General features: G+C 47.4%; 1 protein-coding gene across 12 annotated transcripts in view; it reads left to right on the forward strand.

Annotated features, from left to right (window-relative positions):
• The first annotated feature begins 360 nt into the window (after nt 1–360).
• Dnmt3b (DNA methyltransferase 3 beta) overlaps nt 361–27272 on the forward strand; it is a 34849-nt gene continuing 7937 nt past the window's right edge. The window contains exons 1-21 of one of the 12 annotated variants that reach the window (XM_076930022.1): nt 361–649; nt 1715–1834; nt 10095–10272; nt 10769–10830; nt 11338–11451; nt 13512–13637; nt 14151–14345; nt 15280–15438; nt 17461–17568; nt 18267–18411; nt 18819–18878; nt 20288–20410; nt 20577–20621; nt 22283–22362; nt 22632–22744; nt 23152–23338; nt 23915–23999; nt 25232–25377; nt 25716–25806; nt 26062–26210; nt 27078–27163. In XM_076930022.1, coding sequence (XP_076786137.1) covers nt 10101–10272; nt 10769–10830; nt 11338–11451; nt 13512–13637; nt 14151–14345; nt 15280–15438; nt 17461–17568; nt 18267–18411; nt 18819–18878; nt 20288–20410; nt 20577–20621; nt 22283–22362; nt 22632–22744; nt 23152–23338; nt 23915–23999; nt 25232–25377; nt 25716–25806; nt 26062–26210; nt 27078–27163 — 2246 coding nt within the window. In that variant the 5' untranslated portion in view covers nt 361–649; nt 1715–1834; nt 10095–10100. Of the gene's footprint in view, nt 650–1714; nt 1835–10094; nt 10273–10768; nt 10831–11337; nt 11452–13511; nt 13638–14150; nt 14346–15279; nt 15439–17460; nt 17569–18266; nt 18412–18818; nt 18879–20287; nt 20411–20576; nt 20622–22282; nt 22363–22631; nt 22745–23151; nt 23339–23911; nt 24000–25231; nt 25378–25715; nt 25807–26061; nt 26211–27077; nt 27164–27272 lie in introns of all 12 variants that reach the window. The other 11 variants (XM_076930020.1, XM_076930030.1, XM_076930025.1 and 8 more) reach the window with 11 other exon arrangements.

Genomic DNA, 27272 nt, shown 5'->3' on the forward strand with positions numbered 1-27272 from the left:
ACTCTTCCCTCTCTGGGCCGCTCATTCAGACCTGAGAGTGTGTGCTTGCGTGTGTGTGTGTGTGTGTGTGCATCTGGTCTGGGTTGGGGGACAGGAGTGGGGGGAAGTCTCAGGTGGAGAGGGCTGGGCGCTATCCTTGGGCTCGGGTCATCCGGGAGGGTGATCCGCCAGGCATAGGGGGCCCAGGAGCGGCTCCCGAGGAGGCGGGGCGAGGAAGCTCGGGAGGGATTTCAAATCTCCCTCGCCCGTCCTCTTGGCCCGGCCGGCCGGTGAGTGGCTGCGGCGGGGGCGCCCCCCGGGCGGGGGCGGGGCGAGGGCCGGGCCGGGGCTACAAGGGCAGCGGCGCCGCCCCCTCCCCACCCACTCCCGTGCGCGCCCGGCCCGTAGCTTTCTCGTCGCCGCCCCTCGGCTCGCAGCCGCAGCCCGCGTGGACGATCTCGCCTGAGCGCCCCGGACCAGCCCGGGTGGCCCACTGGCTCGCGGGCGAGCGCTCCGGCGCTCCTGGCCGGCAGAGCGAGGGTTAAGCGGCCCAAGTAAACGTAGCGCGGCGATCGGCGCCGGAGATTCGCGAGCCCGGCACCCCGCGCCGCCCGCCGGCCACGACCCGCGGCGCGACCGCGGCGCCGCGCCACAGCCAGCCTCGCGACAGGTGAGCGCCACGCGCCCCTCGGGGACTGGGACCTGGTGGTTGGGGCTGTGTGGGTGGCGGGGCGACAGGTCCCCTGGCGGCGCCTGGATCTTTGCGGGGGTCGGGGAGAACGGGGCGCGTGGCGCTTAGCGGGACGGGGACCCGGGACCGGGCACGGGGACAGAGGAGGTGAAGTCCCCGCTGCACTCCGCCACTCTGAAGAGTTGAGGGAAGGAGACCTGCAGCTTTTCTGGAGTGTAGAGTTGAGAGCACTTGGGAGCGGATTGGGGCCCGAGAGGTGGCTGTCCTCAGGACCTAGTGTCCTTACCTAGCCCGCTTCTTACCCAGAGCCGCTTCGGGGAGGAATGGCTGGGATGTAGAGGGAAAAGTTGTCTCGTCAATGTGGCGGTGGATGTGGATTCGTTCTGACTTGGAACCTCGCACTTCCAGGTTGGGGATAGCGCTCTGGGTACCGACAAGCGGGGATGCGAGATGGGCGTAGTCCCCGGGGTCCTCGGGAGTCACTGGAACTCCGGCGCAGCCGGCTGCTGGGAGTGGCTGGCTAAGCACACCTGGCCGGGGAGGAGCCAGCTGGGGGCGGTTCCTCACCATGCCGGCTGCCCTAGGGGCTCACTTTCCAATCTTAGCCTTCTTCCGGGATGAGGTGGCCCCTCAGTCCATACACTGAGTCCTTAGTTATAAAACAACCCTCTGCCTCTACTTCCTAGCGGTCAATCGTCCCTGCATCAGGGATTGCTTAGGGATACCTGTAGAGTCCGTCCAGGCTAGAGGGTGCAATCAAAGGGGAGACCTACTGCGTCCCCAAGGTTGGATTGTGCAGAGGGGAAGCGTTTCTTGCAACAGTCTCACCTGTGGCAGCAGTCCTGTCTGTGCTCTCCATGCCTCTGACTCCAGCCTGCCACCCGCTGCATCCATCCCTGAGGCACAGAATCCCTTTGATTCCTGCTTTGGACTCTTGAGGGATATGAATTAAAATGAATTAAGGCCTCAGAGTGTTTCCTGGCTTGTGGATTTTGTGGGTTTTGGTGAATTGGTGGAACTCACCGACTTTCCTCTGTCCACCAGGCCTGCTGAGGCTTGTGTGCCAGAACTTGGAAACCTCAGGTATACCTTTCCAGACTCGGGAGTCACCCCTCCTCCACCTGTAGTGCCTTGGGACCAAATCTAGGGCCTTACTTATTTCAGGTAAGCCACTGACCGCCACTGGGTTACACCTTCCAGCTTCGAGGTAAACTTTTGTAGGGTTGGTAATGCAGCAAGCACTATCTTTACTGTGTGGTTGGCCTCATTATCGCTCAGCACATGGTTGGAACCAGGATGCCCTTCTCAGGCAATCACTGTCTTGGATTTGTGCTTAGATCCTATTATTGCAAAAACAATTACAGTTCTGTCTCTGTGCCTTAGTTGTTAGGTATGTACAATAGAAGCAGTTCACAAAGATTAAGGGATGAAGGTCTTCAACCCTCCATCTTCAAGGTGGTGGGGATAAGCACTCAATGGTACCTGGAGTAGGCCTCAATACAGGAATGTTGAGGTATGCTGTGCCGAGTGGAGTGGAAAGTCACCTCTGCCGGCCCCTCCTTTTCCTGCCTTCCTGAGGTGCTCTGTTTCATTCTCAGCTATGGAAGCATTTCTAAACCATCATTGTCTGTGACTGGGGAGTTGGCAGGAAGGGCTGTCTTTGTTTCCTTTTAAAAAAATTTATATTTTATTCTGTATGTGTGTACATGAACGAGGCACCATTGTGAAGGTCAGAGGAAAACATGTGGCAGGCAGCAGTCTACCATGTGGGTCTGGAGATCAAACTAAAGACTTCAGCCTTGGGTTTACCTGCAGGGCCATCTCCATCCCCTGCCCCTTTGTTCCCTGTTGGAAAAGGGCAGTGTTGTTTATGGTTTCTGGCCACTTTTTTTATGTGCTCCTTCCCGCTCCAATTTTGAGGATTGCTAAAGGTGTAATTGACAAGCTAAGCAAAATCTTTTACCTTTCCTGTTGGGGTGGAGAGAGCTGAGACAAAGGGGCTGGTGAGGCGGCTGGGGCCAGCCACATCCTTCTTAAAGCCATAGGCCAAACCCTTACCCCTACAAAGGTTGGGGGAGGGGAGAAGAGGATCTGGGAGCTGCAGGGGGCTGAGGGTGGAGGAAGGGAGGTGGGGCTGGGAAGGCCGCTTCCCTGCCTGCCCTTCCTCCAGCCATGTGGTGCCTCTGACCCAGAGACGCCTGTCACCCTTCATTATTGCAGCCCAAGGCACCCGGTTGCAGTGGACATTTGGACAAGTACTCCATCCAGAGAAATGTCCCTTGGCATTCCTTTGTCCCAAACCAACTTCCATGTCAGTGTCACCCGTAGTTCTGGATACCACTTCCAAGATAGCACTTGCTAAATCTGAAGTTTCCTGGAATGTGTTTCTTTTTTTTTTTCTTAAGAAATAGGACTTTCTATGTTGCATAAGGTGTTTTAAACATGACATTGTTCCTTTTGCTCCCAAGTACTGGCATGCATCACCAGGCCTGGCCTCAGCTGTATTCTGTTGGGTGGTCTGGCCTGCCTGGCCTGTTTCTACCTCTCCTGACTAATCTCCCTCCATTGCTTCCCTCAGGCCGTGTCTAAATGTTCCTCATGTCCTTTTCCAAAGTATGACTGTGTGTGTGTGCGCACGTTCGTGCATGCATGCATGCGTGTGTGTTCGAGTGTGTGCGCCCCTTATAGGGACCCCTTTATAGGTGGTGGGGTGAGGCTCTGGGAGATCAAGTCAGTTTGATTAGTGTGACTAGCTTTTAATAGGGGACATTTACACTTTAACATTTTCCACCATCTCAGGATGGATTGCTCTGTAGGATAGATGTCCAGTGCAGATATTGAAGTGTGTTTCTGGCTGACAGGCACATTGGGTGCTTTGTTGAGTTAGTTTTCTGAGGCTCCCTCCTAGCTGAGAAGTGGGCACGATGCACCCTCAACACACCGGTGGCTAGAAGGATCACATGGGATCCAGGAGAGTTTTAGATTAGTGAACTGATGGATTGCTCCTTCTCAATTAGTTGAGGAAAGCCCTAAGATCTAGTGTCTGCAGGCTAGTTAGTAAGATGCTGAAGTAGCCGCAGTAGGACCCAGGATTGACATTCGAGTTATAAAGTCATGTCCGGAGCCTCCCATGGTGGTTGATCTATAAAATGAACAAAGGAGGCTCTTTTTTGATCACCTAACATTTTAAAAAATATTTGTTTATTTTATGTCTATGAATACACTGTCTTCAGACACACTAGAAGGCATCGGATCCCATTACAGATGGTTGTGAGCCACCATGTAGTTGGTGAGAATTGAACTCAGGACCTCTGGAGGAGCAGTCTGTGCTCTTAATCTTAACCCCTGAGCCATCTCTCCAGCCCTGGGAGGCTCATTTTTAAGGAACTTATTACTGGCTAATTGGTGGAGATGCTAAAGTTTGGTAATAGAAGAGGACCCCGGGGAGTCAAATGAGGATGTAGTTCAGTAGTGGAACACTTCCTCGGCCAGCATGAGGCCCTGGGTTTGATCCATTGTACTGTGCGCACATGAAACAATACATTTTCTCTTTTGTTTGCTTTTTGAGAGTCTTGCTGCATATACCTGGCTAGACTGACGTTTGTTATGGCATGTGGCATGGCATGTAGCATAGCCTGGCCTTAAACTTAGGCCATCATTTTGCTTCAGTGCTTTGTGCTTGGCTCATGGGCATGGACCACATTGTCTTGCTTGTTTTTGCTGTTGCTGGGTATTGAATCCAGCAGGACCCTCCCTCTTGATGCTTTGCAAGTCCACAGCCTCTGACCTATACAGTCTCACTGGGGTGTTCTAGGTGAGAGTCTTGCTGAAGATAGGCTCGTGCCAGTTCTGCTTTACCTGAGAGCTGGGATTCAAGGGTGTGTTTCTGTCCAGCTCAACATTTAATGCTTACATTTTTGAGTGTGACTGGTTTTCAGTAGGCCTTACTGGTAACCAGCAGCACCTGGAAGGGTAAGGGTGCATGAGGTATGCACGAGGGCCTAGTTGGGTTTGATCTTTACTTGGCATTGCCCTCTCAAAGGAATAAATAAAAGCAAGTGTGTTGGGACAGCAAACAGAATTGCATTTATTTCCTAGGTTTCTGTTACTGAATCTATTTGATTTTTTTTTTTTCTCTGACCATTGAACTCTTCAGTGCTTGAGATGTGGGGTAAGAGTTCCTGAGCTCCTGTTTTTGCCTCCTCTGGATGCACATAAAATCCCTTGTGTTCCTGTCCAAGGCTCAGCCTGTGTGGATGTCAACAACAGAGCTGAGGAAGGACACGTGGGAGACAGAGGAGTAGCTAATCTTCTGGAGTAATCCCATGATATGCAGCCACATTTGCCTCCAGTGGTATGTGTGCTCTGGCCAGGGCTGGGCCTATGAGACCAACTTGTGGCGACATTACCAACAGTGCTTCCTGGTATTCAGGCTCCATGCATGGGTTGTATGGATTTGTCAGCTGCAACACTGGGTGGGCATTGACTTCTGAGCTTCATGTAGCTGAAGCACTGAGTCCAGGGACCTGGTGAGAGATGGTTGCAAAGAGGGACCTGCAACAGTGTAGTTCAGGTGCCTGAATTTGTCCTTGCTAGACTAGTCTGCCTCTGTTCTCTGATTATTACAATTACACCTTCCTTAATACTTTAATTTTTTTGTATATGAGTGCACTGTAGCTGTCTTCAGACCGGCTGTCTTCAGACCAGCACCAGAAGAGGGCATCAGACCCCATTACAGATTGGTTGTGAGCCACCATGTGGTTGCTGGGAATTGAACTCAGGACCTCTGGAAGAGCAGTCTTAAACCTCTGAGCCATCTCTCCAGCCCCATGTGCAGGTTTCTCTGTTAACATGGCCCTTCCAGCAGGAGCTGTCCTCACCTGCCCTTCAGTAGTGCTCCTTAGTGGCTGTGTAGAAATCTCTTCTTTCCTGAGTCTATTACAAACAGCCATTTGTTTGCAGATTTTGCTATGACTGGACCACTCATGCACTTATGTATTTGATTTTTTTTTTTTTAAAGATTTGATAAGATGTCCTGGAGAGATGGCTCAGCATCTGAGCATTAAGAGTACTGGCTGTTCTATGAGAGGACCCAAGTGGTGGATTCCCAGCAACCACATGGCTACATACAACTCTATAATTTCAGTTCCAGGGGATCTCATGCCCTCTTTTGGCGTCTGCAGGTAGTAGACACACACACACACACACACACACACACACACACACACACTCATACACTCACTCACACAAACACACAGTATACATGCAGACAAAGAAAGGACTTCATACAGAAAATAAAAGTAAGATTTTACTTAAAGATTATTGAAATGGAGTCTCGCCCAGTAGATCTGGGTAGGCTGGTACTTGTTTTGTAGCCTAGGCTGGCCTCAAAATCTTGGCTTTAGTCTCCAGAGTGAGGGAGGGTGTGTAGCAGGATAAGAAAGCCACACTCTGGGCTAGATTTTTTTTTTTAACCTGTTCAAACTCCATGTCCATCAGTGGCCACTTGTATCACAGGTGACATGCTGGTGTGCAAGGTGAATCTTGATGTGATTTTTTTTTTTTTTTTTTTTTTTTTAAACTTAGAAGAATTTTCTTCTGAGACAAGAAGGTAGCATGGCTGTTTTGAGGTTTTGGGTAACATGATGGTATACACCTTTAATCCTAGCACTCAAGAGACAGACTGTTCAAGGCCAGCCTGGTACCAGGCTCAAAAAACTAAACAAACCCCAAACCAAAACAGTGTGCTGAATGCACACAAACCCATGTACCTATTCTGTGACAGTCTTGTGACAGTCAGGACAACTTGAGGTAGTTTGTTCTTGTGTTCCTGGGGATTAAACTCACATTGTCAGGCTTGGTGGCTTCTTTATGTGATGAGCCATCTCTCTGTCCTTTTAACTTAATACCTCTGTCCCAGACCTGTAGTATCCCAAGTCTCTGACTTGTAATGTTGTGAACCTGACAAGGCTCTGCTTCCTCTGAGCCATAGTGTGTCCTGTAGAAAGTAGCCTGTCTGCTGTGTTTCACTGTGAGGCACAAGGGAAATATTCCCAGCACACCTGATCACAGCTGCTCCTATGGAACAGGTTGGGGAAGACACTTTGAATGGAGCAGGTGAGAATCTTTCTCTTTGTCTTGTCCTGAGGCTGGAGGTGAGGCACAGACTTCCATTTGCTCCCCATTCATGTCCTTAACACCCTCCCTTCCTGCCAGGGAGGTTACAGGATGCTGTGGAATAGCTTTCTGCTAGCCAGCCTGACAGAGGTGGATGGATGGCATCAATCAGCTCTAAGCTTCATTGCTGGGGTTGGAAGGAGTTTCTGGGCCCCCTCTTGAGTCTAATTGGCTGTGTCATTTACCCCTCGTCTGCCACGTTGCATTTGATCTCCTCTGACCTGGTTCCTGTACAGATGCCCAGTCTCTGGGAAAGGGTCAGATATTACCTTTGCTCCTGAGGCAGCCACCTCTTGGAAGGTAAATACAACAGTAGATCATATACTTCATGCCATGGAGTGCCCCTGAGACCTGGAGTGGCTGATGAATCCTTAATAGCATTTAAGGGTCTGTCTGCTTGTCTCTGGAAACATCATCAGTAAGCCTGTGCCCTCTGGACTGCCTGGGCATTAGAATTGGCAGGGTCATTAACTCCTCCTGTATGGTTTCCTAGGAGATGTGTGTTTGTGCTGTTCAGGCTACAGAGAGCAGAGAGCAGAGAGCAGAGAACAATATCTGTGTTCAGTTTGACACAGTGTGTCAGTCACACTGGAAAAATCCCTTGCAAAGGTAAGACCTCCTGGGAAGGAACAGCCAGTTTAGCATTCCTACTGGAAAATCTCAGTAGATAAGAACAGTTGGCTCCTGGTAGGGGCCATGTTACTCAGTAAGTACTAATGTTGAACTGGAAGCCAAAATTTAGCCTGAAGCCAAAATGAGGTACTTGGGAAGAGATTTGTAATTTGGCATCACATACCAATCCCTGGTGGTGAGCTGAGTTTTGGTGTCATTAGTTAGGCTCTACAAATGCCAGGCATGTTATGTTCTCTTTCTCCAAGTTCTATACCCAGTCTGACACATTCCCCTCCCTCAACCCTTGTTTATTTTAGACAAGGTCTAACTTAGAACCCTGGATGGCTTGGAACTTACTACGTAGACCAATAATCTGTACACTATGATCTTGCCTGGTATTTGAGGAGGCTAGGAGTCAGATCTGTGGTAGTTGTAAGCCACTTTGTGGGGGTTGTGAACCTCAAGCCAGGCCCTCTTTCAGGAAACTGCTCTTAACAACTGAGGCATCCCTACAGCCCCAGTGTTTATCCCCATGAAGTCCATCCCTAGGCACCCAGGTAATGGACCAGGATGGTAGGGTTCATTTCCACACCCTACCTGCCTGTGGGTCCAGGTGGGTTTGTGGGATGCTGAGGTGCTTTGGGAAGGCATGCTGCCCACTTTTCAGACACTGGCTCACTAGGCACTGCTAATACCCTGGGGGAAGGTCCAGGGTAGTTAATCATTGTCAGTGCTGGGCAGCAGGTCCACTTGGACCTCCTGTGTAGAAAGAGGGCACACACCTGTCTGGCTTCTGGCTGACCCAGATAGGGCCTGTCTGAGGGACTGAAGTCCAAAGCTGTGTGAGAAAACCCACCACTGACCCTGGATGAGAGGTCATGCATGTCCTTGTTTTAGGTCTCTGACTCCAGCTCTTGACTCCATGCCTCCTCCTCCTCAAAGTGCGCCTTGCAGGAGTGAACCTCAAGTGAAGCCACTAGGGTTCAGCCTCCCACTTGTGCCAGGTGGCGCTGATTGTGTCTGAGGGAAAATGCTCTTCTGAACACAGCCCAGCAGCTTTCCTGAATGAATCCTCAGGAACTGGCCACAGTTAACTAGTTTGTTCTACCAAGTCAAGGTGTCTGGCTGATGGGACTTGATCAGACACTTCCCCTGTCTGGAGAGGAGAAGAGAGTCCTTGTGTTAAAGTCATGAAGCTTGGGACTGTGGACCATGTTGGCCCAAAAGTCCCATTGGCGGTCTGTGATTCTGTAATGCACAGATTAGTTAATCTACTTAGCCAGAGATTTTGATGGAGTTTAAAACACTGGCGGGGCAGGTTAGTTAGCTTTAGCCTGAGACTGTAGTTAATGCCTGTGTATCCAGTGCAAGGTGCTGGCTCTGGCCTATAGATGGAACGAGAGGTCCACATGCTCTGTTTGCCAAGTGTTCATGCTTGGGCAGGTATAAAGGATACAGTCTAGGCCCATGAATAAATTTCAAATACTCCTGTGGGTGCCACAGAGCCTGTTCACACTGAGCTACACAGTGCCCTCCCCCCCCCCCCATGCTAAGCCTGTCTTGTATTAGAGCAACACCTGGTGCTGCTTCTAGAAAGTTCACTGGGGAGATACCTGGTGAGTGCTTTAAACAGGAGCAAAGAGGAGACTGGAAACCAATGGTCAGCCACTCTCTCAGCCGAGTTCCAGAACACAAGTGTGTGTGGTGAGTGAGTGTGAGAGGGGGTGAAATTCTAGGCCTGGTGTGATCTGATACCAATGGTATGTGAACCTTTAATTCCAGCACTCAGGAGGAAGAAGCATGCAGATTCTGGATCTGAAGCCAGACTGGTCGATAGAGTTTCAGGTCAGCCAGGGCTACATAGAGACCCTGTCTGAAAAAAAAAGAAAAACAAACAAACAAACAAACAAACCAACCAACCAAACAGGAACAGATTGTCTGTGATTGTATGACTTGATTATGTAGTTCCCACACTTGGGATTTTATATTTGAGACAGAGTTTTGTCTGTGTAGCCCTGGCTGTCCTGGAAGTCACTTTGTAGACCAGGCTAACCTCAAACTCACTAGGCATGCCCCTCTGCATGCCCCTCTGCCTTCTGAATGCTATGATTAAAGGCATGTGCTTCTACACCCAGCTATGTCTGAGATTTGTGTGTGTGCGCGCAAGTGCACACACGTACATGTATGACTTGATTATGCAGTTATCACACCTGAGATTTGTAGCTAACATACTTCAATGTCAAAAGTAGATACACAGCAGGTGAAGGAACATGGCTCACACAAGCATGCCTCCAGTCTCTTGTTCTGAGGCTGACTGCTAGATGTTCAAGGCCAGACTGAGCTGCCTAGGAATTCTTGGACAGAGTGAACCCCATTTCCTGGGGTCATAAAAGCCTTTTTCTCAAATAGAGATCCTAGACTCACTTATAGTTTTATTATTTTAAAAGATACTTACTTTTACTTTTTACTTTACTTTTTACTTGGTGAGCAGACAGGCTGTTTGGGAGGAGTCTTGGGATCACGGACATAATGTAAGCCTGAGACTGGGTCTCTTGGGCAGAGAATAGAGAACCTGTGGTGTGAACCTTGCAATGTGCCCCATCTATCTCCTACTTACCTTGACCTTTCCCCACAGGAAACAATGAAGGGAGACAGCAGACATCTGAATGAAGAAGAAGGTGCCAGCGGGTATGAGGATTGTATCGTCATTAATGGTACATGTAGTGATCAGTCCTCAGACACGAAGGATGCTCCCTCACCCCCAGTCTTGGAGGCAATCTGCACAGAGCCAGTCTGCACACCAGAGACCAGAGGTGGGTGTCAGGCATGGCAGGTTCCATGACAGGTCTCAGAGTCTGCCTCCTTGCTTCTCCTGAGCTTATGTGGGCTTCCCGGTGATCAGGAGATTCCGCCTACTGGCCTCTTCCTCTTAGCAGTTCCAAGACCACCTGAAATTCCTCTGTCACTGGTTTGGAGTCCCCTTCTTGTCCTTGACATTTAGAGTCCCTTAGGACCTTCTGAAATGGATAAAAGTGGCCCACTTTTCCTGTTGACCCCAAGAGCAACTTTCCCCATATGGGAACATTTGAAACTGAAGGAAAGGGATTTCTTTTCTGCCCTAAAATATTAATACCCAGCTTATGGAGACAAAGGCATAAGCCAGGCCCTGTGCCCCTTTACACTGTAAGTTCGTGGATATGACAGATACTGCCTTCCTAAAATGACTGGGTTGGGGTCAGCTGAGGCCACTCTCCAGGCTGGTGACCACTGTCCTACCCCCAAATGTGCACTCCCAACTCTTCCTTGCAGGCCGCAGGTCAAGCTCACGGCTGTCTAAGAGGGAGGTCTCCAGCCTTCTGAATTACACGCAGGTACTGTCTCTATCTCTTCGTGTGGCTCTGGGCTTTTCTCTCAGCTTTGATTGCATGAAAAACAAGACAAATGGAATTCTTTACTGCACTGTGAAGGTCTGTTTTAGTCCTTCCTGTATATCTGCCCTCAGTATATTAATGGAGCAAAACTGAATCATTCCTGGAATGAGCTTACCTCAGCCATGATGTCTTTGGCATTTGGCATTTGAGTTGTTTCTTTGAGACAGTGTCCTGACTGTCTCCGTTGTCACTGTAAACCAGGCTGGCTTCCACCAACCTCTTGGCTCAGGTCCTCCCACATGTGTTCTGAATAAGTTGAGAGAGAGACTGTCTAGAGGCAGCAGTAGTCTCATTTCCATAACATGCTGGTGGCCTGGAGATGATTTTTTTAATCCACATGTGATTTGCAGAGGTGAAATTCCACTAGAGAAAAACTAGGTGATTATAGGATGTATTTTGGGGACTTTATCAATATAATGATGCTTTTGTCCCATGACCTTTCCCTAGGACTTGACAGAAGATGGAGATGGTGAGGTGGATGATGGGGATGGCTCTGATATTCTAATGCCAAAGCTCACCCGTGAGACCAAGGACACCAGGACATCCTTTGAAAGCCCAGCCGTAAGTCCCACATGATGAGCTCAGGCCCCTCTCAACCATCCTTGGGCCTGCATAAAAAATGAGGCTTAGACATTGCTTAATCAGAATTTTTTTTTTCTGACACATTTGGTCTTCTGTGTGTTATATAAGTCAGTGGACAACTTAGGAAAGCTAGGTTTTCACTTTGCAGCATGTAGATTCCAGGGACCAAACTCAGGATTGGCAGGCTTTGGCAAGTCTGTTAACACAATGAGCCCCTTGGTGTTAAGTGTTAATGTCCTTCAGCTACTACAGGGTAATTCAGATTATAACCTGAGTAAAATGACATTTGATAGGGCAGAGAGCACTGGAGCCACAGCTGCCTGACACTCACTGAACCAGACACCGCGATCAACAAAAACCACTTAAATTTGGATATCGGCAACATTTTCTGACTACAATCCCTTTGAGGAAGACTTCATATTCATTACCTATTCTGCTAAAACACCAGGCAACTGGATTGATGACCAGTGTTTTCAAGTTCACCTGGTGACCAGGTCTAAGGTCACATTCCTGCTGGTGGCAGGGGAGGAGCTTTAAGCCTGGGTGTGTGGAAATCCTGGAACACTAGTACCTACGAGATTGAGGCAGGAGGGTTAGTGTTGCACTGTGACAGACGACCTTAACTCACCTGTGTAAATGTGACCTACTTCTTGCTGCACTGGGGACAAGCACCATCACACCTGGCTTTATGTGGGTTAGGGCTCAAACCTAGAGCTTCCATGTTCTCTACACAGCTCTCAAGTGATTTGAACTTTGGAGGTATCTGCTAAGCTAAGTCATTGCTTAGCATGCCTGTTAGCGTTTGTTTGGTGGTTTTTGAGACAGGGTTTCTGTGTGTAGCCCCTAGCTGTGATGGAACTCATTCTGTTGACTGACCTGGCCTGCAACTTGGAGATCCCCCTGCTTTTGCCTCTCCAGTTCCTGGAATTAAAAACATGGGCCACCACACCCAATCATTGCTGTTATGTTATATTCAACATGCTATATCCGAAGGAGTTAACAGATTCATTTCTGATTACCGTGAGCTTGTAATTTTTTGGGTGGTTGACTGAGTGAGGCTCTTGTCCCTTCTGTGAGTTCTCTTCTCTGAGTGTATGCCCTGGCTCAAGAAGATATTGACAAGGCTAGTCTGTGTATTGATTTCTAATCTAATTTAATCTAATCATATATTTTCTCAAACAAAATAATGAACATCAGTTGGAACTAAAAACAAAACTAAAACTATAACTAAAACTAAAACTAAAAATTAAAAACTTTCCATTTCTACTGAAATGGGAAGTCCCAGTGGGTCAGCGAGAACCTGGCAGCTACGGCATCACATGATGTCACCTTCTGTTGATTTGTACTTTCCTCATCTTACACACTAGAGACAACTTCAGTAACTTCAGCTGTGTTTTCGAGCTGAAGTTGGGTCTCAGGCTGTCTCCTGCGCCAGTTTCTATGCTGGGATTCCAGGCAGGTGACACCCCACACACATCAGTGTTCTATAGGGTTTGAATAAATGGTAGCAACAGGCAGGTTTACACTGTGCTGAGAAAATTGTGCCTTTCTGCTGTTTTCATCCAGTGCCTTTTTAAATAAGCCAGTATCAAGACTTGTTCTTCTTGGTGGAATAATACTTGGTTTAAGGCAATGGTTCTCATCCTGTGGGTCTCAACCCCTTTGGGGCGGGTCTGAAGAACCTTTCACAGGGTTATGTGATATCCTTCACAGGTTATATCAGATATCCTTCATATCAGCTACATTGTGATTCATAACAGCAAAATTGTGGTTATGAAGTAGCAATGAGAGTAATATGGTTGATTGGGTTCTGCTGCTGCCAGTTCAGGTGGTCAAATCTGTGTTGTGACCTGGACCAGTCTGATAATCTCCTGCAAGATACCCTTGTTAAATGCATTCCTAAGATTACATTCAGCAGCTTCTCCACTTCAGGTTGCATTGAGGCCTCCTTTTCAAAGGTCTTATTCTTTTGGGAGCCTTTGCTGGACCCCATGCATCTCTTCACCTAAGGCCCAGTATTTATCCTTTCTTACTTTCAGATCCGAACCAGAAATAACAACGGTACCTCCAGCCTGGAGAGGCAAAGAGCCTCCCCCAGAATCACTCGAGGCCGGCAGGGCCGCCACCATGTGCAGGAGACCCCCGTGGAGTTCCCAGCCACCAGGGTTGGTCCCACCTCTGACTGCAAGTTCTGCTTCTCTCACCACAGCGCTGTTGTGTGTATGACTTGTGCTGTCTTCACACACTCTTGCTCTCCAGGGGCTGGCTTCTTACTTTCTCTCCTGACTCATCCTACTTTGAGCTACTTTGAGGAGGTGAATTTCCGAGCGCTCAGGTCTAGCCCACCTTGGATTTGAGCCAAAAGCCACTGGTGTCATTTTCCTTTGTCTTGTGTCTTTTCCTGCTGTCTTGAGGCAACCCAAACGGGGCCAGCACATTCTTCTATTTCCACATGGACCCCACCCTTTGAGCACAGCTTCAGAGTCATTGAATGCATACTGTTTATTCTGTCTCTGCTCTGCCTTGCGGTCAAATGGCTACCAGCCAGTTCCTGCAATCCTGGCTTCTGGGATGCTGATTTGTCTTTTCATTCTTACTTGTCTGAGAACCTGTCGGGTACTACATGTGTACCCTTTCTGCTTTGCTTCATTGGGTCTCCATCTTATCCTTCTGTGTAGTCTCGGAGACGACGAGCATCGTCTGCAGCGAGTACACCCTGGTCATCCCCTGCCAGCATCGACCTCACGGAAGATGTGACACCTAAGAGCAGCAGTACTCCATCGGTTGACCTGAGCCAGGATGGCCATCAGGAGGACATGGATACCACACAGGTGGATGCAGAGAGCAGAGATGGAGACGGCACTGAGTACCAGGTACCACTGAGATGAGATACTGGCCCACATTTGCATGAGATCCAAAATACAGGGAAAAGGAAACTGTAAAACTCACTTAGTGACTAAAAGATTTTTAAGATTTCATACCATGTACATTTAATTATAAAACACAGGAAGGAGAGGCAAGCCTGTTCTACATAGGAAGCTTCATGCTGGGGATATAGATATAGTGAGATAGATACTTTCTTCAAAAAAAAAAAGTGTGTAGCAAGGACTTCCTCCAAATCCTTGACCTCCCTAATGCTGGGACAATATACATATGCTATTGGAATTTCTGTTAATAGGGCTTTTCTTTATTGCAATATCCTACTAGTTTACCATCTGATTAGTTACCATGGAGACATAATTTTCCTTAGTATTTGTGGTTTTTATCAGGTTATAGTGTTATCATTCAGGCTCTGGAGTTAACCAGTTGGTTGTTGGTATACATTGCCAGTTAATGCCTTTCTACACATATATTACAAGGTATATACATCTTGACATGTCAAAATTTTGTGTTGATTCAGAATACCTCCTGATGTAACCTCGTATATTGCTTTTTTTATGAGGCAAGGTTGTAGTTATTTATGGGAGGATGTTTGCCTAAGGAATATGTACTCAAGAGTGAGCACAGGCTTCTTTCTGCTTCCGTAACTTAGTTTCCAGGCTGGTCAGCTGGCTCAGTGGTTAAGGTACTTCCCATAAGTTTAATAATCCCTGGGGCAATGGAAAACAGGATAGACTTCCAAAATGATGACTCCTACTTGCCATAAAAACCAACTTATGTTTCCTTGGCATTTTTTGTATGTATCACTGAGCTGTTTCATGAATTCCTACGTCACATTTTATGGCGAGGATTTTTCTTGCCTCTTGGTCAGTGGAGTTTCTCCGGGTTCACCTGCCCTGGTAACTACAGTTCTTTTTATTCTTTCAGGATGAGAAGGAATTTGGAATAGGTGACCTCGTGTGGGGGAAGATCAAGGGCTTCTCCTGGTGGCCTGCCATGGTGGTGTCCTGGAAAGCCACTGCCAAGCGCCAGGCCATGCCCGGAATGCGCTGGGTACAGTGGTTTGGTGATGGCAAGTTTTCTGAGGTGAGCTAAGGGCAAGGCGCCCCTCAGGCCTTGCTTCTCCTCTTGAGGTGGCTCTAAGGTCAGCCTTCTGCCCATGGCTGCAGTAAACTTGGCACTGTTACTGGAGTGAAGAAAAATACTTCTTGGATTACTTGTTTTAGCTTGCTGTAGAATCAGATGGAGTTCTTTATTCAAGACAGGGTCACAGTGTCACTCTCTGACCTAGAACTCAGTGTTGGGACTGAAGGTATGCAGCCATGCCTGTGACAAATCTGCTGAAAAGGAAGGAGGCAGTGGAGGGATGTGGAAGTGGTTAGGAGAGGTGTCTCATGTACACACACACACACACACACACACACACACACACTCACTCTACCCTGTAATCCCAGCAGAGACAGGCCTTCTCTACAGAGGGAAGTCTATGACAGCCATAGAGGCTGCATGAAAAGATAATTTGAACTAGTATTAGCCATTTAAAATGAATCTTTCTAATGAGAGTCTTCTGGGCATAAATTGAGAGTTTATTTTGTGCCTGTTAAGTACTGTGGGTCTAACCCATGTACCTCACATGTGCTAGGCAAGTTCTACCGTCCCAGCAGTATAGTATGGGTGCCTCCTTGGATGTAGTTTTGTACAGCATGAGAGGCCAGAGAAGACTTCAGATTTTCAGATCCCTTGGACTTAAGAGACTGTTATAAGCTACCATTTGGATGCTGGGAACTTTTTTTTTTTTTTAAAGAATTATTTATTATGTATATGAGTACACTGTGTCTGTCTTCAGACACACCAAAAGAGGGCATCAGATCCCATTACAGATGGCTGTAAGCCACCATGTGGTTGCTGGGAATTGAACTCAGGACCTTTGGAAGAGCAGTCAGTGCTCTTAACCACTGAGCCATCTCTCCAGCCCCTGGATGTTGGGAATCTTAGTCCAAGTCCTGTATATAAGGAATCACTGCTTACCTCCTAAAAATTGTCTGGCTGTCTGCATTTGAGCGATGCAGGTAGAATGGATTTCCTGTGCGGTTTCCTTAGAAATGTCAGTCTTCACCATTTCCTGGCAGACAGAAAAGGGTTCCTGAGATACAGCAAGCAGTTGAGGGTGAAATGGCATTTAGAGGACTTTGTTCCATTTTACGTTCTGTTTCCTATGAATTGTATTTATTCTGACTTTTCCTGACATATATAATCTACATTCCCCTGGGGTAGGAATAAGTCTGATCTGAGAGATTACATGCAGTTGCCTTGTCTTAACAGCAGAGGGAGCAATAGGATTTGTCCATTGCTTTAATCCAGTGAGCCATAACATACTCTAGCCAGGGTCAGATGGCTACATGGGAAAGCATGGAGATGGTAGGATTATGGGATACAATGTGTTATGGTTCTGGCCAAAGGCCAAAATCTACCCAAAGCCTACATAACACCCACTGTGTTGCTCATGGTGACTGGAGCATGGTAGGCACACCACAGAGATGAAGTATAAGCTGGAGCTGAGTGTGATAGCAGGCATTGCATCCAGGGACACCCCATGTGTCCTACAGCCTGAGTCACCCAACTTTATCTCTGCATTCACTATGAATCCCATTATGACTCATCTCCCGAATTGGCACCAATTATTTGCCTTAGTGATAAGGATAAGGAAAACAATCACTGGGTAGGAAGAGCTCAAGCACACTTTGAAAGTGTGCACTGTGGGAAGTGACTGTGTCAGACAGAGTCAATGGTTATTACACACAGGGAGAGTAAGGAACACACAAGTACATGGAGGGCAGTTTTAGGACAGCCTCACGTAATGTGATGCTCACTTTGTTCATGCACGTGTACTCACACCTGTGCGGGATGCTGAGGAAACTTCTAGATCATCTTACCCACATTTGGAGTTTCTGGCTGTGAAGTCGGCTCTGTGCACCTTCTCGCCTTTGCTTTTCCTTTTTTCAGGATTGGCTTCTGTAACTTGTGTGATGGTGTCTGGGTGAACCACGCCACACTGCACTTACGTGTGGGTCAATCACAGTCATTTTTTTTTTTTTTTTTCTCTCCTAGATCTCTGCTGACAAACTGGTGGCTCTGGGGCTGTTCAGCCAGCACTTTAATCTGGCCACCTTCAATAAGCTGGTTTCTTATAGGAAGGCCATGTACCACACTCTGGAGGTAACATGGATGTGGGTGAGGACTAGGTTTTCAGCCTATAGGCAGGGAAGAAGAAACTAAAGGAAAGTTAGTGATGTTACCAAGACTGGTTTGGAGGCAGGGATACCGAGGAAGCAAATGGGGACAATAAGGGCTCTGACTTGGACTGGGTTTCACATGTCTGAAGGAAGTCATGAATGGGTTAATATTGTCAGCTAGGTAAGTCAGGATGACTACGGGCTTGTGTGGTCACATAGTCATACTACTGGCTTTTTACAGACATTTGTAGACATTTACTTATACTTTGGAAATATTAGATTCTTCCCCTCACCCTAGCCCCACCAACCTTTGCCCTTTGAAACAATGATGCTTGGCTTCATCCCTTCAGAAGACATAAGGAAAGGTAGTCTTCCTGGACAAGATGGGAGTGGAACAGCCTGAGCCTTGCTTCTATGTTTTAAATAATAGCTTAGGTTAGTCAATGTATTTCAGAAATGTGATGATCTCTGGTGCCTATAGGAAAGGCTCCCTCACCTGAGTACCTTTCTGTTGCTTCCCTAACTGTCCCTTAAATCGAACCCCTGTCACATAACACAGCCCAGGACAGCTGTCTAGCTCTGAAAGACACCACTGTTAGGAATGCAGGGTGAATCTCTGGATTGGCCCTGGCACATACCTGCTCCTATTCACAGAGTTTGCCTTTATTTGTGTCTTGGCAGAAAGCCAGGGTGCGAGCTGGCAAGACCTTCCCCAGCAGCCCTGGAGACTCACTGGAGGACCAGCTAAAGCCCATGCTGGAGTGGGCCCATGGGGGCTTTAAGCCCACTGGGATCGAGGGCCTCAAACCCAACAACAAGCAACCAGGTGGGAATGAATGAACCTATGCCTCTGCAGATGGTGTAACCCCAGCCACATGGCCACTCCCAGGACATTCATTGGGCCAATTCAAGCAAGGCCTGTTGTGTCCTGTGGACCCCAGGGCTGTTAAAAACCTATGGAGACTTGGGGACCTTACTTAAAATGTGGATCCCTGGACATGTGGCTTCCATGGGCATGTTCAAATAATCTTTTCTACATGCCCAAATTCATGCCTTGCTTTTTGTGTTCTTGTTTCTCTTAAAGTAAAATAGATGGATTTGGTCACCTGTCATTTTGACAGTTATCTTATCTCTCTGAATTGTATACCCATGATTCAACATAATGAAATGAAAAATGTACTCCAACAGTCCCTTTATCTAACATAATGTTTTTGTTTTGTTTTCCTGCCAAAGTGGCTAATAAGTCGAAGGTGCGCCGTTCAGGCAGTAGGAACTTAGAACCCAGGAGACGCGGTATTACCTCACCATCTTAAGTGGTTTTCTTTGCACTCTCTTGTAATTTCTTGGCATCCACCACTCACTGAAGAAGAGTCAAATCTGCTAAGCTGATCTGAGTCACTCACCTGCACTCCCACCCCACCCCACCCCACCCCCACTGACCCTCAGGCTAACCTTGGGAGCACACCCAGACTTCTGTACTCTTGGGATTATCGTCTTCTTTCTTGTTTCTTAATATTAATAACACATGAGCACTGGCAATTATCACTTTGTCGTCAAAGGCTCTTAAATGTTTTGTTGTCCTTATTTATTTTTTTGCGTTTTATTCCTGTTTTGTATGTCCATGTTTGGAGACATGTGAAAACAAGACTACTATGTATAGGAGTATAGCCCCTACTGCTTGAGAGATGGGGTATCATGATGTTAGACATAGCTGCAAACATGTTTACCCACAGAGTCATCTCAAGGGCTATGTTTCTGCTTCTTGAAACAGGCCCTCAGTATGTTGCCCAGGATGGATTTGGGTATAATAAAGTACCATTATATGTATCTTCCTTAGGGATGTTTATGGGCTTATAATTTTATTTTCCTGCCTGCCGATGCTATGGTGGTGCATGCCTTTAATGTCAGTACTCAGGAGGCAGAGGCAAGCCTATCTGAGTTTGAAGCCAGCCTTCCTGGTCAGCAGCATGAGTTTCCAGGGCAGCCAAGGGGACACAGAGAAACCCTGTGATTGGAAAATTTATATATATAGTAATTTGCAATATGAGCCAATATAAAAACTTTTTTTTCAAAGTGGGTTTTACTGTAGCCCTGGTTTGAAATCTTTTGGTTTGGGGGCCTTGAACTTACTGCCTATGATTCCTGAATGTTGTTAATAAAGGCATGAACTATCATAAATGAGCAAAAAAAAAAATCAATTTAATAATTTTCTAGTAAGGAAATAACTGAAATTAAGAAAAAACCTTTAGCCTTTCTAAGTTACCACTTATGAAAACTAGAATATTTCAATTTTTAAGTAATGTCTGGAGGTGTATATTGGCTAATAGATACCAACAAGCTAGCATGATTATTAAATGCATATTAACTAATATTATACAATTCACTAAGTAGAGTTTATTGTTCAAATAATCCAGTTGAACCAGTCAGTAGCATCACTCCACAATTTGGACCCGACTCTCAGTGTGAAATCCTGTTCCTCCTGGCATTTCAAAGGCTCAGTAGCTCCATGCTCCTGTCAGCCATTGGAGGACATCACTGTATGTCACAGTATTGGCTTCTGCTCTGGGCCCCCCACTGGGGTTCTCTGTGCCCATCATGGGCCCCTGCTATGGATGCAGCTGGATCCCAGGCAGTACATGCTCTTGTCTAGGCCTGCCTTGTCTCTTAGACCCTTCTCTCAAATCCATCTGCTTCCCTTGCAGAGAACAAAAGTCGAAGACGCACAACCAATGACTCTGCTGCTTCTGAGTACTGTACCCCACCCAAGCGCCTCAAGACAAACAGCTATGGTGGGAAGGACCGAGGGGAGGATGAGGAGAGCCGAGGTGATTTAGGGGAGATGCTGAAAGGTCTGGAGATGCATGATGCAGACCTGGGAGCAGCAGGCCCTCAGGACCATTGCACTATGGGGTACAGAGGTGCCAGGCTGAGAGCCAGGGGACACTCCAAACCCCCCCCCCCATCTCACATCTGTCCCCCTTTCCTCAACAGAACGGATGGCTTCTGATGTCACCAACAACAAGGGCAATCTGGAAGGTACTGTTGTCTGTCTCCTGTCCCTCCTTCTGGGGCTACCCCAGCCCTGCCTTACCCTGGCTTTGCCCTTGTGCATGGGTTTAATCCAGAGGCCTCTGTCTTCTGTCTGTTCCCTGTGTATTAGTCTTGAAATTTATTAGACAGAGTAACATGATTTCTTCATTTTTAACTGGATCTGATTTTGTTCTTGAAACCCCTGACCCATTAGATTTCAGCAGAGGATGTGAGCTGAGGCCCTGTGGCTAAGCATTGGTACCGGGAGTTTTCAGGAACTACTTTGCTATTGTCATAGTAACTATGGCTTTTCCTATCACTTCATTTTGCCTTACCAAATTTCTGTCCATTAATCCTCAAATGGCTGTTGCTTAGTATTGAGGAAGAAACTACATCCCTGGAACTGGGGAAATGTCTGTCAGTAAATAGCTTGTGGCTTAAATAAAATCTGTGCTGCATTCCTGCCAAAACCATGGGGAAAAGCCAATGAGGGCTCGATGTCTTTGTAAGTAAGACACACATACAGTTTTCTGACAAGAGTTGTAGTCTGTCCTTGCACTATGTGTGAACACATGGTTGTGTGAACACATAGACTGAGGGAATAAATACAAGTAGTTTTTTTTTTTTTTTTTTTTTTTTTTTTTTTTTTTTTTTTTTTTTGGTTTTTTTTCGTTTTTTTTTCGAGACAGGGTTTCTCTGTGGAGTCCTGGCTGTCCTGGAACTCTCTCTGTAGACCAGGCTGGCATCGAACTCAGAAATCTGCCTGCCTCTGCCTCCCAAGTGCTGGGACTAAAGGCGTGCGCCACCACCTCCCGGCAATAGTTTTTTTTTTTTTTTTTTTTTTTTTAAAACAGTGGTTTGCTTGCGTGGTATGGCTCTGTGGAGACAGATAAATCCCTGTTTTATCGACACAGGTTTCATGAACAATGATTCAGGATAGTGTGCCACTTGGTATGGAAGGGTAATGTTTTCCCAGCGTATTTTCCCAGAAATACACATTCACAAAGTTCTTACTAAGCCACCTACAATCCTGGGGCTTCTATAGGGAGATACAAGACAGGTCAATACAAGAGAATCCATAGAAGATTAGAGTCCAGGGGCAATAGGGATAGATATTGTGCCAGATGAGATAGAAGAGGTAGAACACTAGGAGTCCGGAGCCTCTGCTTGGGGCTAGTGGTATGCTGCATTACACCTGGGCAGTCTTGGCCACTGTAAAGATCACCTGAGAAACAAATTGACTCAGATATAGTATTGGATCCAATTAAATTCTGCTGTCTGTCTCAAGGTAGAGGACACAGCTTGTAGTCTGAAGGCACACGCGTGCTACTTTATTGATAGGAATTGGTTCTGTCATCTGCCAACCAAAATGCAGTTCCCATTAGTGCCTATATTTTTTTATACTATTTGTATGCAAACTAGAAATACTCAAGGCAGTTATTTTAATTTCCTCTGGAGGTCGCCCTTCAGAGTTTGATATTTTGCTTTCTGACAAACTTTCTGTTGATTTGAAATAGTATCATTTACACTGAAATATAGCACTGGACATAGAGTGAGGTCCTTGACACAGGGCTGGCTTGGGCCAGTTATTCAGGACTTTAATGTTTAACACCTGAACAGGCACAAGGCCTTTGATTTCCATAAACTGACATCTGTGTCTATTTTAGACCGCTGTTTGTCCTGCGGTAAGAAGAACCCTGTGTCCTTCCACCCCCTCTTTGAGGGTGGGCTCTGTCAGAGCTGCCGGGTAAGTCTTCTTCCCCCTTCCTCCTGCCACATCTGTCCCCATCCAGGCCCCCAGCACAGTTCCTGCTCCAGGCACTAGGGAGCTGCTTCCCCAGGCCACACCCCACACCCTTCCTGTTTGGGAGGGCAGGTGCTATGACAGAGAAGGCCCTCCACAAGACACTCAGGTCACATGTGCTGTTGCTGGGGAGCTAGGGCCCCAGGCAGCTTGCTAGCCACGCATGGCTGAGATCAGGTCTGTAGTCTCACATGCTTCTCTCTGGTGACCAGGATCGCTTCCTGGAGCTCTTCTACATGTACGACGAGGACGGCTATCAGTCCTACTGCACCGTGTGCTGTGAGGGCCGTGAACTGCTTCTGTGTAGTAACACAAGCTGCTGCAGGTGAGTGACCCTCGTGCGGACTGGACAAGTGGGTCTCTGGTGCCAGGTCGGACCCCACAGATCCAGCAGCCTGTAATCAGCTAAAATCAAACAGAAACTGAGCAGCCAGTGGGTATTCCCCAGTGGGAATCTGGTGCTCACAAGCTTGTACTGGATTGATGCATAGTGCTGGGCTCAGGTCAAGTGTGCCTGTGAGGTCAGGCCTGTGAGCTTTGTGTTGGAAGGGCCTAGATGCAGAGGACTCTGGATGATCCATATCCAAGAAGTGGTTTCTTACCCTGTAACTGAAAAACACTTGGAGGCAGGAGGATGACCATTAGGCAGGGATGGTCATGCCCCAGGGAACTTGGTCTGCAGGACGATTGCCTGGTAACCTTGATGTCCATTCTGTCTGGATACTGATACAGGTGCTTCTGTGTGGAGTGTCTGGAGGTGCTGGTGGGCACAGGCACGGCAGAGAATGCCAAGCTGCAGGAACCCTGGAGCTGCTACATGTGCCTGCCACAGCGGTGCCATGGTGTCCTCCGGCGCAGGAAGGATTGGAACGTGCGCCTGCAAGACTTCTTCACTACTGATCCTGACCTGGAAGAATTTGTAAGCCACAGGCTCTGCACTGACCCATTCAATTACAGGTCCCAGGAATCTGGAATCCTGTGAATCCTGTGTATATGTAAAAGCAAGAGTTAAGCCTTTAATCTGAGAACCTAGGGAGCAGGGGAGGGCCTATCTCTGAGTTCAAGGATAGCCTGGTTTACCTAGTGAGTTTCTGGTTAGTCAAGGCTACATAGTGAGATACTGTCTAAAAACAAGCAAAAGGTTGCAGTAACAGGCATAGTAAGAAAGGTTGAAGTCACAGCAGAGAAAGCTGAGCCATGAGCTTTGTGATGAGCTGAAGGGCAGCCTGATGAGGGAACAGGAAGCAAAAGTCAGAGCTGCCTGGGGCGGCTGCTCCCACACTGTAGGAGTTTATCTTCTGTTTTTAGAGGCCTTGGCAGTTACCAGTCAAACTCCTTATCTGTCTATGTGTGTCTGTAGGAGGCAGTTCTGCCTCCTGTCCAAGGACAGAATGGCCAGCCTGTGCCAAACACATTCTCACTGCTTCCCATCAAAGCTTCTGGGCTGGAGAATGGATGGACACTCTGGGTATCTCTCTCTTTCCTTATCTAGCAGGAGCCGCCCAAGTTGTACCCAGCAATTCCTGCAGCCAAAAGGAGGCCCATTAGAGTCCTGTCTCTGTTTGATGGAATTGCGACAGGTGAGTTTGATGCTCTGTTGGGACAATGAATGAAGCATCTAGGCAGGTTGAAGGTGTCTCCCATGTGGCCATTGAGAACATTCGTAGTAGAGGTGTCATGAGTGCCTGTTTGTGCTGGACTCCATGTCCTCTCTGTCTTCCTCACACTGCTCTTGAGCTTATGTATGTGTGACTGACTGTAAGCCTGGGTTTGCCCTAGAGACACATGTGAGGATCAGAGACAACTTCTGTTTCCGTGTGGCTCACCCATGTATCAGGCTTGGTGGCAAGTCTCTGTTCCTGCCACATTCCCTCCCTGGCTCCACTGTCCAATTTCTAAAGGGACATGCATCTTGTTTTCTTCTGATCAAGCATCTGAGAGTTTGCTGGCCAGACATGCAAATGCTGGGGTAATCAGGCTCTCCTCTCCAGCAGGCAATGCTCTCCTCCTCTCCAGCAGGCAGTGCTCTTCAGTCCTGGATCTTTTCTGTTTTCTCCAGTTTGTATCCCTGCAGGAATCCGTCAACACACAGGGCACTCTCAGGTCTGCTGTGGCTCCTCATCCATCTGCAGAAGCTCACATTGCTTAGCTCTTCCATTCTAACTGTCATTCTTTCCTCTACATGCATAGATTTGTGGTCAGTTAGGCCACAGCTGTTGAGGCCCACACTCTGCCTCAACACTTTGGTGCTAAGTGCTCTGGTCAAGAGAGAGAGTGGCTCTTGGGGCAAGAGACTCGAAGAATGGAGACAAGACAGGGTGTGATTCAGTCTCTTCTATTTTCTCAAGTCTCCCTTATTGAAGGGAATTCTGAGGTATTTATATACACAAGCAGGAGAACACAGGTGAAAACATTTTACTACGTGCACCATACAGCTGAGGTCACTAAACAGCAAAACAAGCTATGTGGATAAACAATATATTTATCAGAGTGTGCTTCAGCTGTTAAAGGCTTTTGACAACGAAGTCTTTCATCAGGGTATATGGTTCCAGATGGCTGCAAAGTTGATCTAGCCGCTTTCTACTAAAGTCAGCTCCCAACACACAGCTACTTTCCTCACTCCTGATTCCTTTCCACTTGGTGAGATTTCCCAACTTGGAATGAGACAGTCAATGTGGCCAATGCCCTGAGGTCCCCTGAAGTGACACAGATCTTCTGAGGTGACAAGGATGGTGTGAGGGTCCTCATTGTGCTGAGGACACGGTGGGGCTCATGGTCCCACAGCCTCACATTTCTTTTTGATCCTTCACAGGGTACTTGGTGCTCAAGGAGCTGGGTATTAAAGTGGAAAAGTACATTGCCTCCGAAGTCTGTGCAGAGTCCATCGCTGTGGGAACCATTAAGCATGAAGGCCAAATCAAATATGTCAATGACGTCCGGAAAATCACCAAGAAAAATGTGCGGGTCACCTTTTTCTTGGTTCACATCTCCCTCATCCCCTTTATCCCTTGGACTTTTAATGGTCTTATGCTGTCCCCATCCCTCATGTCCAGGGTTGCAGGTAGGGTGAATCGGAGACACGTTAGGTTAATTACAAATGGGGCAGTTGAAGGTATAATTCAGGATTACTTAGGTTTGTTAAAACACGAAAATTGTGCTGTCCGGTCTCAAACATGTAGTGCTATAAAGGAATATTTTAATATTGTTGATTTCTTAACAGTTTTCCCCAGAGTTCAGTTCCTCCTTTCTTAGGCTCATACCAGCTGTGTATGTGGGGTTTGTTTTGTTTTCATCAGATTGAAGAGTGGGGCCCATTTGACTTGGTGATCGGGGGAAGCCCGTGCAATGATCTGTCTAATGTCAATCCTGCCCGCAAAGGCCTGTATGGTAAGCAGACTGCCAGGGTTTGGGACCCAGCATCACTCCTGCTGTATTAGCAGAGTTTAGGTGGAAACTGTAGAAACGGAGCTGTTATTTATTTGTTTAGTCTTTTTCTTGGCTCAGGCCCAGTTATTCCAGGACAGAAAAAATACAGTTGCTTCCCTTACTGCTGAGTTCTTGGGAAACTCTCAGTCCTGTGAGGCTTATTGTTCCATGAAGGTTTTGGTTGAACCCTGTTTTCCAATGCTCTTCCCAATACAGAGGGCACAGGAAGGCTCTTCTTCGAGTTCTACCACTTGCTGAATTATACACGCCCCAAGGAGGGCGACAACCGTCCGTTCTTCTGGATGTTCGAGAATGTTGTGGCTATGAAAGTGAACGACAAGAAAGACATCTCCCGATTCCTGGCAGTGAGTGGACAGATGTCAGGGAAACCTGGCAGGGAAACCTGGCAGGGAAGGCACCACTAACTCTGAAGGCTGGTGTTACTGAGGAAGTTATTTTCTGCTTAGAGGGGGCGTGGCTTGATCCGAGGACTAATGATGTAGCAGGCATTTGGTACTTAGTCCTTGTTAGTCAGTATTTCTGTCTTCTATTTGCACCAAGAATGGCTTGATTTAAGGGCTTTGGGGAAAAGTAATATGCTTGTGTTTTTTTGTTCCTTGGTTTGTTTTCTTTCATTTTAAGCTTTACTTTGTATGTGCACACACAGGCACACTTGCTGTGTTGCATGTTTGAAGGTTTAAGATTTACTTCAGAGTCCATTCTTTCTACAATGTGGCTTCTGGAAATCAAACTCTGGTCATCAGACATCAAAGCACCCAAACCTGCTAAGGCATCCTCCTGTCTCTGTTCTTTTTGAAGTTTGTCTTGTAGTTGGGGGAGGGGGGTCTTAAGAACCATCAATCCTGATCTTTTCCTTGGTCTTTTTGTCTGTCTATCTCTACCTCTGGAGGGTTGTGGTTACAGGTGTGCACCACTTCTGGATTATAATTCAGCCTTAAGTGATCGAGCTGTCTTGACCCTCCTGTTAGGGGTCCAAATGTTGCCTGCACAACCTTCTGCAACTAGAATTTTGCATGAGTCAAAGTGGGCAGGTCTGGTCTCTTCTCTTTCTTGTACATAGATACCTGCTCACTTCCAGCCTGGCTCTGGGTGGGAACTGGTGTGCTTCCTTGCCTGTTGTGGCTAGGAAAATGTTGCCAACAGAGGTCAGACCTGTGCTGAGTGACACCTGAGCCTTGGTGTCTCCAGCAGCTCTCCTTTTCTTCCTGCAGTGTAACCCAGTGATGATCGATGCCATCAAGGTTTCTGCTGCTCACAGGGCCCGGTACTTCTGGGGTAACCTACCTGGAATGAACAGGTAAGAGCCTGAGAAGGGTAGATAACAGACAGCAAAGTAATACATGAGTCTGACTGATAACATCAATCTTCTAGCACAGTGTTTCTCAATCTGTGGGTTGTCACCCCGT

Source organism: Arvicanthis niloticus, chromosome 2, assembly GCF_011762505.2.
Source record: "Arvicanthis niloticus isolate mArvNil1 chromosome 2, mArvNil1.pat.X, whole genome shotgun sequence".
NCBI classification, from domain to species: domain Eukaryota; kingdom Metazoa; phylum Chordata; class Mammalia; order Rodentia; family Muridae; genus Arvicanthis; species Arvicanthis niloticus.